Genomic DNA, 15422 nt, shown 5'->3' on the forward strand with positions numbered 1-15422 from the left:
GAAGTGATGATGAGAGCACATTAATGGGCAATAAAAAAAGTTTCATAAATTTCTCTGTCTTCAGAAATTGTTTTGGGAGACTGGAGTTGATGACTGCTTTTAATGCAATGCAAATGTAAAACCCTCAAATCATTTCTCAAATACCTTACTTGACATCACTTTTCCTCTGAAGATAAAAAAAAGACTGAAATTGTTATCTCTCTCTCCTTCTTTCATTGATAACACAAACAGAATAAAAGACAAATAGCTTGTTAATATCTTTAATATTTACAATTTCTTAAAAAAAAGAAAAAGAAAAAAAAAGTATGCGGCATATCCCTCCCCAACCCGTTTCACACAAATTCTGTCTGAAAATATTATTTTGTTATTTTTTCCCCTAACTTTGTCAACAAAAATAAAATGCATTTGCAAGCTAACTGGAAACTGGCAGTGCTGGATACATAAAAATAATATTTCAAGTGATTTGGTGTAAGAATATCATCTGAATTGACAAAATACAATCAACATTTGACATTTTTGTACCCTTCATGTTTATAATGCGTCACATTTATAATACTTTTTTTGTCATTACATTAGCATTGTATTTCAAACTGAAATCCATCCAGACTTCTGTCTTGCCTTGAGAAGTGAAACATGAGCTTTTAAATGTTCTCTACAATACGGTGCATATTAAAAGTGCAATAATGTATATAAAATGGCTCTCTATATCAGGGTTATCATGGTTAGATCTTGTACAGCATATGCACAGCAGTTTCCACAGCAAAATGTCCATATCAAATAAAAGCTCTACAAAAATGCTTGTCAGAAGTGAGTTCCCATGTGAGTCCAAAAGTGCACTAACGTCATCTCTAAATGTGAGCGATGTGATTCGATAAGCAGAGTTTAAGTTCGTCCACCACTAGTGGGGTTTTCAGAATGTGACAGCACCTCAATATCCAGACACAGCTTTGGCTAGAAAAGAGATAAAGAGTAAGAGATGTCAAATGTAAAGAAACAAAGCGAAACAAATAATATAATACACACTTAAGAAAAAAAAGGACCCACAAATAAGGGTGTACTAAAGTAACAAATTTGTCAATGTGATAAAAAGAAAGAAAAAAGTTACAGTTGAAACCCATGTTTTGCAAGTACTCAGTCTGTTAAACTCAACTGCCTTTTTTCCCTTTAAAAAAACAACAACAAGCATTTCCTTCAGGGGCGGATCTACCGGGGCGGGGGTGGTAGCTGCCACCCCAAGAAAAATCATTGCCACCCCAGATTTATCCCAGTATAAAATATAAATTTACACAGCATTTTCTGTACCGCATTTTAGAAGCTGCACTTTAATGTGATGAAAAAAAAAAATATATATATATATATCAACACGCACTGTGCAGTCAACTTCCTTAACAGATATGACTCTTACGGTTCTTTTTCATCCACTTTCATCATGGATATATTTTACATCCGACAAAATAAAATGAAACCATTAAGTAGATCCCGATCACAGAAACTAATAGCAGAATTAGGTAAGAATCTAGTTTTAACCAGATTTACATTTTTGAAAGACAGGCTTTAAGTTGGCATGACAAAGTATTTTCTTAACATTTAAAACCGTTTGAAGGTGAGGATAGACAAACCGATGGGTGTTCTGGGTTGTGGTTCAAATGCTGCTATGTAGTTGCTATGTGGTTGAGGTTCTGGGTGACCTTCTGTAATGTCCACATACAAACATTTCCACCTCTGTTAAGAAGTCTCAGATCTTTAATATTTAATGAGCTCAGGGACATTTAGAATGTGTTGATGTGTTCTTTGTGCCCTGGATATTGATATTTTGTTATTTGGGGTCCAAGCACCAATGCTGAATTGGATAACTAGTGAATTTATGATGCTAACTACAAATTCTAAACTATCAGCCATTTCAACTGAAAGTAGAAGGTTGTGATATAAATGTTGCATAGGATAAGGAATATTTTAAGCCTAATGTTTTACTATCAGTTTTCATTACTTAGAAAGGAAATAAATGCATTGATTTAGTTCATTTGTATAATTATGGTGTACTGACAGTACAGTTTGGTTTAATTTGGTATTAATATTTTGGGGATATTTAATTTAATTTTATCAATCAATAAATTCAACTTTGTTGTATTATTTTAATTTAATACTGTGAAGCTGCTTTGATACAATCTGTATTGTGAAAAGCGCTATACAAATAAACTTGACTTGACATATAAATCTGTGAAATGCATATACATTTAACTTTTATAGACTCCAATAAAACATTTTTCAAATTTAACCAGATTTGATTAAATATTGCTTCCCATTTAAAATGAAGAAACAATTGTATTTGTCTTTTTCAAGATATTCACTTTCATTTGAAATTGTCCTGTGACATCCTATGACATGTGATTAATCTCAATTTAAATGTTAAATAAGTCCACACTACCACAAGTGCCTTACAACAGTAAACATTTTTAAAGTGGTATTTTTTGTTTAATCTAACAGTATGAGAGTGATTTCCTTTGAAAGTCCGTTGCCCTTTTGACGAATGTGTGTTGCTGTAACCTGATTCATCAAACCCTAACTTTCAGTGAAGATTCAACTTTTCTGTAAAAACAACATCATAAGATTCATTTTAATTGGACTGCTAATCATCCACATGGGCCATTGGTGCATGGACCCTGATGATTGCCTCTTGTGGTTATATTTTGATTTTAACTATAGTAGATGTAGTATAGATGATCTAGTATATTTTAAGCATAAACGAGTGAATGCTTGTTTGCTTTGGTGTTGCCACCCCTCACAGTCCTCTTGCCACCCTATAAATAATTTTCAAGATCCGCCCCTGATTACCTTACTAAATAGCAGACAGGTAAACACTCTCCACTCTCCTTCTTTCAGTGCAGCATATTACATGAAGACAATGTTGAGCTAAACACACTTCAAACATGACATGCATCATGCAGCTCAATTTCATTCAAATGCTGCTGAAACAGCAGAATAACACAGGCAGCTCAGGCATTCAGTGATTAAATGGACTGGCTAATAAACGTATAAAATGTACAGCTATGAGGTGACTCGCATCTCTCGTACAGTATAATCATGGTGGGGTGCGGCCCACAAATAAAATATAAAACTGGGTTCAAGACTTAAAAAATTGTCTGAAAAAGGAGATTTTTAACCTTCAGAAAAGTTGATCGTTAACATAATACTCAGAGTATTAGTGACTGCTTAATATCTGCTAACACTTTATTTTGATGGTCCCTCAACTGACATTCTACTGACTATATCCTATACCTAACTATAAGCTACTAATAGTTAGTGAATGGGGGGATTGTGGGACAAAGCTAAATATTACAGTTATGGTGATTAATATTAATTACAAATAGAAATTAGTTTTGACTACATCAAATTGAATATCAAATAAAAATACCAAAATAATGACATTGCATGCTTTAAGGCTTCAGGTATAAGGTAAAATAAAATTAAACTACTTTTGATGCTAGGTTCATTTAATTATTAGATAATGGTTTATGTAATAGTTCTCATTGCAAACAAGAAGACATTTGAGCCTTTAACACATTTAAAAAAGTAATGGGACCAGAAAGTGTACCGTCTGTGTGGACAGTGCCTTGTATATAAAATGGCTCACGGCAGGCATATGTCAAATGAGAAGGCATGGCAATGCACTGATTTAGGGCATGCTGGGAAGCAGAACGTCACACAAAAGCAGGTGAAAGTGGGACAGACATAGTGAGCCATTCACAATTTTTCATGAACTGCACTGAAACAGCTTTGTAAAGAAAAGTACATCTAAAGTACTTCTAAAGTTTTTTACAATACCCTGACTGCCATTCTGTTCTTTATTTCAGTCACAGACATCAACATGGCGAAGCTCTTTGCAGATGGCAAAGCAAGTGTTGTTTGGCAACACAACGATAAGTGCTGCCTCCGTGATTCCCAGAGTCTTTGTTAATTACAAACATTTCACAAAAGACAGCATTTGTTTATGGCTTTTTAGGCTTATCAGTACACAAAAAGCCAATTTGCACACAATTTACACACCTCTCTATCTCCAGATGTGGAGGCAGTTGTTAAAGGGGGGCCAATCTACACTACTCATGAAGTTACTAGTACAGCACAAGCCCTGATGAAGCACAACCATGCAGCATGCAGACAGAAAAGGTGTCAAAACACACAAGGAACAATTAGCAAAAGCACATTAGCGTGCTAAGCGGTTAGCGGTTAGTTCTTACTTTGTTTTTTTTTCTCTGATTAGACAAAGGTGTAGTGAAATCCATTGCTCAGGGGAGGGGGAGCAGACTGAGCCGTAGAGACGGCAGCAGGAGTGGGGGGAGGAAGAGGAGGAGGAGGAGGAGGTTGAGGGAGTGAGGTGGGACTGTTAACCGGCGGTGAGGCTAAAGCAGAAACAGGAACAGAGGGGTGTACAGTAGTAACACACAGAGAGCTAGTGACACAGTTAACTGCTGCTACATAAAACAAACAGCTTTTTGTAGGTACATAAGACTGGTCTGAGGTCATCAACGCGGTCAAACTTAAAATGATAGTTCATCAAAAAAAAAAAAAAAAATCCTCAATTACTCACCTTCATGTCATTCCAAACCTGTATGACTTCCATTCTACCAATGTGTAACGCAAAGGGGGACCTTTTAAACAATGAGCTGTACTGGTTGCTCTTGCTTTCAAAAAGGAAGTAAAAAGCACAATAAATGATCATAAAAATGGTCTGTATGATTTACGAGCTTAATACAAAGTCTTTTGAAGCCATACAGGTTAGTTATTTACTGAAAATTTTCTGCAGTAGCTCTCATTGGCACATTCGTGAGAGAAAACCGGATTTAGAAAAAGGAAACATTTTATTAGATTTAGCCTACTACTACTACAAAAAAAAAAAAAAAAACAAGAACGAATACTGTTATTCAGCAAGGATGCATTAAAATAATCAAACGTGACAAAAAAAATAAATATATATTTTACATTGTTACAAATATTTCCGTTTCTATTTTTAAATAAATGCTGTTTGTCGAGACTTTAAATCAAAGAATCCTAAAAGAAATTATCAGGATTTCCACAAAAATATTAAGCAGCACAACTGTTTTCAACATTGATGATAATAAGAAATGTTTCTTGAGCACCAAATCAGCATATTAGAATGATTTCTGGAGAATGATGTGCCATCACAGGAATACATTACATTTTAAAATATATTAAAAACATTTATTTTAAATTATAAAAAATATAGCCGTGGTAAACATATGAGACTTCTTTCAAAAACATTAAAAAAAAGAAAAATCTTACTCATCACAAACTTTTGAACAGTAATGTATTTTCAGTTCACCTAACTGAAAGATCTGGTTCTCGAGTTCAACTCACAGAATATTAACAGAATATTCTCACCAAATAATGACTTACGTTTTGGTCATCTAAATTTAAAAGATTAGGAATATCTCATGGACCATTGACAGTGCTTTTGAAACCTTTTTAAAACATGAAATCCCAAGTGCTCATAGGCACTAACTCCTCCTTTTGGTTCCAAGTTAGAAATAAAGTCATATAGGTTTGAAACAATATTAGGGTGAGTACATTTACATGTTTGGCAAATTATTCCTTTATCCAAGGAAGTCTACCAGCTTTAACCAGGTTGACCTTGGCCCCTCTAGCTGGTAGTCCACCATTGGACCAGTTGGTAGCAGTTCAATTCAATTTTTTATTGATAGAACAGACATGACATAAAACAATGTTGCAAAGAGGGTTAGTGGAACCAGGCGATGTCACAAGCCAACACGTGTTGCCCTCATGTGCACAACAATTCAATATGCTAAGAGAATGCACTGTAAATATCAGAAGTTGAGAAAACTTGAGGCAACCAGCTTCAGGACTTTGAGTACTCAACTTAAGGAAAAATTGTTGTATCAACTTCAAGTTACTTACTTGTGGATCCCAAGTTTTACATTACATTAAGCTGATCATTAATATTACACAAGTAACATAAAACTTAGTTTTGTTGTATCAGTTTGTTGAGCAAACTGAAAAGGTTATACTTCTATACACCGAAACAAGTCGTATATACTCGTATATACTTTGAAATGGAAGAAACTTCACCAAAGAGAACACTTATCACTCTGATGGTGACATTAGTTTAAATTGTACTGCAAATAAATCATTAAAAACACCAAATAAAGCTAAAACAACTATTATTTCTGGAAAACAAACATTTTTGTCATCACATGCTTTGACTAAAAACACAATTATTCAAGTGCATCATCAGTGATCAAACTGAGCATGCTCAGCAGCCTGTTAACTGGACTCTCACAACCAAACTTGATATTGTAAGTTCTTGCTGTTTAATATTTTTAAGTTGCTCATACTAATCAGCGTAAAAACTGTAAAAAACTGTTTTCTACATTCGATAGTTCATTCAACTTTTAAAATAAAGTTTGCCTAACAAAAAAAAAAGTTTTTTTATGTATACTGTTTGCTTAAAGACCACAGCTCTGACTACTTTAGTCTTTACTCAAAATAAATGCACAATGACGTGCAGAAGTTGATCAAAACCCAGACCTGCCCTTACAGATGAGGTATTCTGACATGTTCTCCAATGCTAATTGTGGACTACGCCATACTGCCTTACACATTATGATCCATCGCGTCAGGACGAATTGACTGCAAATCTGTGTGACTAAGAGAGACTGCTCCCTGTCTGAAGGTTAGACCTGGCAGAGTGAATGAGGCCTCTGTAAGAACTAAAGATGAAACGATGGTGTGCTTTTATGCCATTTCAGAAAGATGTTCAAAGTGCTGCCACGGGATGCAGAGTGAACAAGCCCCAGTGCATATTCAACTGGGTCATTGATCGGCTCTGAAAAAAATGGCCTCATCAAGAGATTCCTCCCAGCCTGAAAGATCCGACATGTCTCCCAATTAGCAAGCATCTTTACTCGTCAGATCTGCGCTAATAAGGAATAATGTTCAGTTATTAACATTGCGGCTGATAGGCTTGGCTTTGCTCTTTCTTCTTCCTCATCACGCCTCCATTACCGATGTTTTGAAACGGGGTGGACCGTTTCTCAGAGCGTTCACAGTTATTCCGTAGTTGTCAGAGTGGCGGTTTAGGAAGTTTTATTGGCACTGTCAGATTAGAATTACAAACAACTGTTTCTGAAGGGTTTTCTTCACATTCACCTTGATCTTTTCAGAGTATTTGAACTGTCAAGGTGTACTGCAGACCATATCTGAAATTAATCTTTTCAAATGGAGCTGGCGGTCATACAAGTGTGAACTGATTGTATGGTTATTAAGGGCTACTCATTCATCTTCCTAAAGCCTGGTTCACACGGGACGATTTTAAAATTGTCGGCCGATTTTCCAAACCTGAGAGACCCCACACACGAGGATAAAAAATCACGGGTCTAACAGTTTTGGTCGTACAGTGTGTGGTGCGCAGCCACACGGCAAAATCAACACATCACACACGAACCGATTTGACTCCCGAGCATTCCCAGATCAGACGGGAAATCGCGCAAAATACCTCGAGATCAAACGTGACTTCAGAGTAAACAATCATGGCGGACGAAGAGGATGCAGTGGCAATAGTTTGTAGTTTGTTTTTAACCGGAAAAAAAACGTTATCAAAAGAAAAGGCGATGATCTCTGACGTCCACCGGACTTTCTGGTGCGCCATATCGCCGGCTGTTTTGATTATATTTCCCGGAGTTTCCTCACTGCCTCGTCACCTCGCTTTCTGATTGGCTACACTCCACAGTCCACAGGCTGCGTGCTCGGGGGACACCACACACAAGAAGAAATCGGGCCAAATAAATCCAACATGTTGGATATCCCCGATTTGAGATCGGAGCGGTCCCGACGTCCTTCCGAGCAGACGAGAGCAGCCTTAACACACCACACACGGCAGGAATATCTGATCAGATTATTTTACGATAATCGGAGCATCCTTAAGATTGTCGGAAGGGGTGAATCGGGGCTAAAATCGGCCTAATTATCCTGCCGTGTGAACCAGGCTTTAGCCTATCTTAACCCACATTGTGTACACCCTGTCCTTGCACTTGCCATTTAACATGATTTGTGCTTTTCACAGTAAGTTACTTACTGCTAAAAACATAAATGTACATGTACAGTCTGTAATTTGACTAATAAATGCCATGTAAAATACAGGATGTGTTTCCATAGAATATGGAGTGTATTAACAAGATACAAGTAATTTGAGGAGATCAGTTCACTGTGTAGAACAGTAATCCTCCTGGTTAGTTTACCTGCCACTTGTTTGCTCTTGAGTGAGGCCTCTGATGCTAAGGCATAGGACATGGTGATGATTCTCTCCTGCTCTTGAAGAGCAGAGTCTATGTCTGGAAGCACTGGCTTGTCTACTGCTGCTGGAGGAGGTATATTCTGAACACTTATGTACACACAGACACAAAAACAAAAAACAGGTACACCAGAATGAACTCACAGAGAAAAGTGTGACAAAAATGTTCAGATTTCTATATCAAATAAATGCCTGTTTGAACTTTCCATTCATCAATGAATCGTGAAAAAAATCACACAAAAATATTAAGCAGCACAAGTGTTTTACACATTGATTATAAGAAATACCCTTTGCACTAATTGTATAAGGCCACTGCAAGATAATGCTGTGCAATATTTTTACATGCAATACCTCACTTCAGTTGCCAAAGTTATTGTACTGAATTTTATTATACTTATTGTGTCGTACAGTACCTATTGATGTTGTGCTGTTACGTGTGGATGCACCGTAACTCATTTTGTTGTATTTTAAGCAATGACAATAAAAGGGAAATTAATTGAAATATTTATTGAGCATTAAATCAGCATTTTAGAATGATTTCTGAAGGATCATGTGATGCTGAAGTCTGTTGAATATTCAGCTTTGCAATCACGAGATTAAATCACATTTTAAACAATTTAAACAGAAAACTGCTGTTTTAAATTGTAATAGTATTTCACAATATTACAGATTTTACTGTATTTTTTAGAAAATTCATGCAGCCTTGGTGAGCATAAGGGACTTCTTTCAAAAACATAAAAAAATCTTACTAACCCCAAACTTCTGAATGATGGTCAATAGAGGGTATGCATGTGACGTCACCGTCGGCCGGCAAACATTGGTTTTTAGCATGAATGCAGCAAAACGCACACAAAACACATCTAAAACGGGAAAGAGCTTTGAGATTAATTGTATAAAAAGATTTGTCAAGAAATCTGAGATATATTTTTACCAACTGCAGGAAGCTACAGAAAAGAGAAGCAAATGGATCACTGCAATTCACAGAAACAACTGGACTCCAGGCAGCAAAATGTGGATTTGCAGTTATCATTTTGTGTCAATACGTTGAATTTTGGGGTAAAATAATACCCTATATATTTTATTGTTATATATTGTATTGACAACTCATCAATTAAACATTTACCATCTTAAATTCTTCATAATTGGATGTTTTTTAAATAAACACTGACAAGTTTAAGGGCTGGACGATATGACTAATATATATATATATATATATATACTGTATATACTATATATATATATATATATATATATATATATATATATATATATATATATATATATATATATATATATAATATATATATATATATATATATATATATATATATATATATATATATATATTGTATATACAGTATATATATATATATATATATATATATATATATATATATATATACACACACACTGTATATATATACTGTATATATTTACATTTATATTTATTCATTTAGCTGACGCTTTTATCCAAAGCGACTTACAATTGCTATATATGTCAGAGGTCGCACGCCTCTGGAGCAACTAGGGGTTAAGTGTCTTGCTCAGGGACACATTGGTGTCTCACAGTGGATTCGAACCCGGGTCTCTCACACCAAAGGCATGTGTCTTATCCATTGCGCCGCCACCACCACCATATACATACATACATAACGTTGATATAAGTGATCACCCAGATTTAGCCCTACCTATATTATATTTATATAAAGTGTTCACAGGCATATTTTCTTTATGCATTTCCCCGTTGTCGAAATCAAGCACATATAAATGTCAGGAAACACGATTTCTGGCTGCATGTCAATATCCATGGATCACTGGATCTTTGGTAAGGTGTAAGGAACACTGTATCGAGTCTAACATTTAGTTTAAACTGAAAATCATTTGTTTTAGTCACGTTTTCCCCTATTAAATCTAGTGATGCAGCAGCTCTTTTGCCACTCAGTCCAGCTGAGGGGGCGTGTTCCGGCGGGAAAGTGACGTCAATGCATACCCTCTATATAATGTCAAGAAAACATCTATAAAGATGACTGTTTTAAATGAGACTGATCTGTCAGTACCTAGACTTAGCCAGGATGCTCTTGATTCGTTCCACTTTACGATGCCGGGCCTCCATCTCCTGAGGGCTGAGGGGCTCTTCTGGATCCATGTCCACATAGCGCTCAGGGATGGCCACCTTTTGAGGCTTTGACAGCTATACAGGCATTGAGACCAAACATACACCATCAATCACTTTAATCTGAAATCTATTGTCCATATTTTTATTTGTAATATTTTCTTTACTTTATAAATGTTTCATTCTTGTAAAAAAAACCTTACATTAATGTATAATATGAAACTATAAAAGGCTAAACAATTGCTGTAAAATAATGAAACTTTTTTAACATTCAAGTGTACTTTGCAATGGTTACTGAGATTGCCCTTTAATTAAACTCAGGTAGTTCAACCAAAAATTTCGTACTTTCTTCTGTGGAACAGAAAAGGAAAATGTAGGCCCATTTTAAGAGGCTGCTCACTGCAGAGCCGATGGGTGGAGCTTGATGGTCAAACCACACCCTAATCCTACCCATAACCCTATCGTTAAACATAACTCCAGCCATTAGGTCCATGTAGGTGGAGCTGGATGTCATGTGGTTCTGCAGTGAGCACCACTTGCATTTTAATGGACTCAACATTTGTGGTCTCACTCAACATTCACTTTTTGTACATACAACACAAGCGCATGGTTACTGAGCATTTTCTGATCCACACAAGGAGGAAATTATGTCAGAATTTTCATTTTTAGGGGAATTCTTCCTGTAAGTAGTATGGTTACCTCTTTGCTGAGGTCCAGCTGGTAGTCCAGAGGCTCCAGATCCAACTCTCTCATGGGTGTGCTACTCAGGGTAAGCCATTCGTCTGAGTGAGAGCGCTGTCTCTCTTTGTGTTCGACTGGTCTCTCCTCACCCTGCACGGCCCGCTCCAGTAGCTGCAAATCAAAGTCTTGCTCTCTTCTCCACTGAAGGCACACAAACACACAGAACCCTGAGACGGCCAATCTAGATCTTACACACATCCAACTCAGGACATGAACATTTTAGTAGTTCTTATGATTTACAGGACAAGAAAAATTTACAAAAAACCCAAAACATTTCCAGTTACACTGTGTAACGCTCAAGAGATCTTAACTAAGGAGAAATGAATTTTCCCTGAACCTTAGACACAATTTAAGCTAAAATGACCTTTGCGCTGCACATATCAGTTTACATCCAACATTCATTCTTTACATGAAAAGTTTAAAGAGGGGAGCCCTGCACAAAAACAACACTCAAAACTTGGTTAAACTGCAACCATGAGCATAATTATATATTGTCCCAGTGCGCTCCTGTACCTCTGTACCATGTAAAAGTGATTGCGTCTGAAGTGTCACATGTTCAAGCTCTCAAACCGTAGCGTACAACACTCCTGCAGACCAAGAAAGACGCAATAAAAAGCTCCATCTGCGACTTCATTTACATGCTTCATTCCCAGGCTTTATTGTGCTTACTGGAAAGAAAATAAATCAGTGTGTCGTGAAATAAACTGCGGTTTCACATTCACAGTTGACAGAAAAAGAACAATTACCTCCTTTTGCTTTTTTACTAGCAAAGTGTTTATTTTCTTGTGCAAAAATCTACAAAAAAGATAGAGGAAATTGCTATGCAATTGATTTTCTCTTTGCAAATTATGCTACAATTCACTGTTATATTATTATTATGACCATACAAGTGATTAAAAAACATGTTCAGTAAGTAGTACAATTATAAACACAACTCATTCATACATCACCCAGGCCAATACATTTTGGTAAAACAAGGAGTATTACAATTTTTTAAAAATAACAAAAGCCAGGGTAAGTTAAACCAGGTCTGGTTTTGTAAAATTAAATTATATATTTTTTAAATAAAAAAAACAAAATATGATCTTGTCATTTATTCTGTACAAAGAAGGCCATAACTTGCCTCAAGTCAGACCCAAATTGCATGAATTTTTTTTATTTTGCAGGTTTTGGAAGAATTGTTATTAGAAAGCCAGATGTGAAAAGTTAAATTTGGTAAAATTAGTATAAAACAAAAAAATGCATGAGTGAGGTAAGCACAATATAGTCTGGTTTCACACTTTAGTTATGCTATAATTATTATGGTTGAGTGATGAACAGCTAAAAGGTTTGAGAGCTTGTTGTGCTTGAAATTTAGTTTAGTATATGAGTCCACTAATACAGCAGACATTGTTTCCCATACATTTGAGCATTGGGATATTGTTATATAGGTTAAAAGAGCATTTTGATGTTAGTGCTGCCTTTGGACTTTTCAAACACCCCACAAGTAAAAGCACACTACTTTGATTCACCAACCCAGAAGAGCTGCTCCCTTGAGATCCATGTCCCAAGTTTAAAATTAAACACTCATATAAGTCATTACAACATTTTGAACCTGTAATGAGAGTCAATAGCACATCAGCTTTCATTATTAAACACATTAGTCCACGTCTTTCATTGGCAAATAGTATAACTCCCATCTGTCCTTATTCTGTAGCCCATCCAAGCGTCCCGACAACATATGATAAAATCTCTCCTGTCTCCTTCTGTAACACCTCCCACAAACCCACTTACCTGCGGCAGACACTACTACGGTAAAATGCTGATCGCATTAACGCAAAATCTTACAGTTCTCCATCAAAACAGTGTAAATAGCTGAATGTACATTTATGTCAGGGTGATAATCCTCTCTGGAGGAAAACATGTCATTGTGCTCTAACGTACTGATCCCAGGTCTGCAGACACGGGTCTGGATGCCGAGGAGGAGGAGGAGCGAGATGTGGAGGCCTGGCGCTCGCCCTGGCTGAGCGTTCTCTTGCGCTCCCGTACGAGAGCCTTTTGGTGACGCTTCATCCTCTCCAGCTGCTCTTCGGCGCTCATGCGTCCGCGCTGCTGCACGATCTCCCCAGAGTACAGACGCTCCAAGGCACTCTTTGGTCTCTCCTAGGAGACACCAGAGGATGTGTTAATAATGCTGAAAGAAACCGGACCAAAGCAACAGCGGGGACAAAAACATGCGTCAACGTTTCCCAAAAATATTAAACAGCACAACTGTTTTCAATATTGATAATATGAAATGTTTATTGAGCGGCAAATCAGAATATAAGAATGATTTCTGAAGGATCATGTGAAACACTGAAGACTGCTGAAAATTCAGCTTTGCCATCGCAGTAGTAAAAATTGGTAATACATTGTAATGTTTCAGAATATTAATGTTTCTACTGTGTTTTTGATCAAATAAATGCAGCCTTGGTGAACATAAAAGACTCCTTTCAAAAACTTTCCTTTAAATCTTTTCCTTTCAAACCAAACTTTTGAACAATAGTGTACATTTAATCACAATATATTATGGAGACAATTTAATTTAAGTGATTTTGTATGATGTGTTGTTAATAATGTGTGAACAGTCAGTCAAGAAAGGGAGAATGAGAAAAGAAGAAAAAAACTAAACAAGTAGAAGTGTCCATTTCGAAGATCTGCTGTGCTCATTTCTGTTAACATTTTCTGCATGAATCCATCAGGGTTGGAGACACACACTGCGTTCACAGTCTGCATGGCAACACTACGGCAGTAACTCATTCGCAAAGTACAGTCTGGCTCAAGCCCACACTGGCTGCTTTTATTTCATGTGCTCAGCGGTTTGTACTGCTGCTGCATCTAATCAACCTGCCAAAGCAAACTATGAGACCCTTTATGTCCCTCTGCCTCTCAATAGACACTCTCAGGACTTGTTTGGCTTCCTACCTTCAAGCTTGTGGTGGTGAGTCCTCTTCTAAGGGTGACGAACGATGAAATGTTTGATGACTGGTTCAGTCTTGAAGATGAGCTAGTCAAACCTAACAGAAGTTGGACTGGATTAGACAAATCTTTCAGACCATCTCAAATTCTGAGCTGAGAGATCATACTTTTAAACGTCAAACATCACTGCCCACTGAGTAACCTGAGTCTTCACATTCACATTCACACTTGGTACGCAATTAGGCAAGCGTGTTTTTTCAGCTATGGGCACTTGTGGCCCTGTGGATGCTATTAAAGCACAATTGTTTTTAGTAGTTTTAATTTGCCTGCTAACAATGTCCAACAGTATGTACAGTACATTCAAAAGTTTGGGGTTGGCAAGATTTTTTATAAAAAATTAAAAATAAAGACTCTTATGTTCACCCAGGCTGCATTTATTTGATCAAAAATAAAATAAAAACAGTAACATTGGGACATATTAGAACAAATTAAAGTAACTATTTTATATTTTTAAATGTAATGTTATTCCTATGATGGCAAAGTGTCTCATGATCCTTAAGAAATCATTATATTATGCTGATTTGATGCTCAAGAAAAATGTCTAAATTATTATCAATGTTGGAAAAAAGTTGTGCTGCTTAATATTTTTGTGGAAACCATTATTCTTTTGGATTATTTTGGAAACATTATACAAAGGATTCTTTGATAAATAGAGAGTTCAAAAGAGCATTTGTTTGAAATCGAATTTATTTGAAACCGATTTAATGCATCCTTACTGAATAAAAGTACTAATATCTTTAAAAAGGATATCTTACTGACCCCAAACTTCTGAACGGTAGTATAGCTGTTTCAAAGGAAAATTCTGTAATGTTTTTCTGAAAGTCATGCACATTTTCACCTCAGTATAATTTATCATCACATCTCAAATTATGCATTGTGTTTAACAGTTGAAGAAAATGATGGTGGTGGAAATGATATATTTCACCTATTTGGCTCTTTCGTAGTTCGTAATGTTAAGACTAAGTTCACATTCACAGCAAATTATGTATCCTAAACGTATTCATTAATATTTCCACACTTGCAGAATTTGTCGAAATTCTCCAAATGGGAATTATTGAAGATGGGAAGCACCTGCACAGGCTACAAAGAAAATATACATAATAATTAATTAGTAGTTAATAATTAATAATATTACTTGCGGATTGCTTTCACATCACCAATGAACTGTACTGTGGTTTACATGAACCAAACCTCGCATTCCCTTTTCAGTGAGTGTGGTAACCTTGTGCAAACCTGAGTCTGACTGTG

General features: G+C 36.3%; 1 protein-coding gene across 17 annotated transcripts in view; it reads right to left on the reverse strand.

Annotated features, from left to right (window-relative positions):
• Window positions 1-246: 246 nt before the first annotated feature.
• Window positions 247-15422, reverse strand: part of plekha7b (pleckstrin homology domain containing, family A member 7b) — a 102198-nt gene continuing 87022 nt past the window's right edge. For 16 of the 17 annotated variants that reach the window (XM_082149783.1, XM_082149774.1, XM_082149787.1 and 13 more), the window contains 6 exons: window positions 14121-14212; window positions 13101-13319; window positions 11136-11318; window positions 10381-10514; window positions 8271-8413; window positions 247-951 (listed from right to left, as the gene is read on the reverse strand). In XM_082149783.1, coding sequence (XP_082005909.1) covers window positions 929-951; window positions 8271-8413; window positions 10381-10514; window positions 11136-11318; window positions 13101-13319; window positions 14121-14212 — 794 coding nt within the window. In that variant the 3' untranslated portion in view covers window positions 247-928. Of the gene's footprint in view, window positions 952-8270; window positions 8414-8449; window positions 9184-10380; window positions 10515-11135; window positions 11319-13100; window positions 13320-14120; window positions 14213-15422 lie in introns of those variants that run through there. The other variant, XM_082149785.1, reaches the window with a different exon arrangement.

This window comes from Leuciscus leuciscus (assembly GCF_965113295.1).
Source record: "Leuciscus leuciscus genome assembly, chromosome: 2".
Taxonomy (NCBI): Eukaryota; Metazoa; Chordata; class Actinopteri; order Cypriniformes; family Leuciscidae; genus Leuciscus; species Leuciscus leuciscus.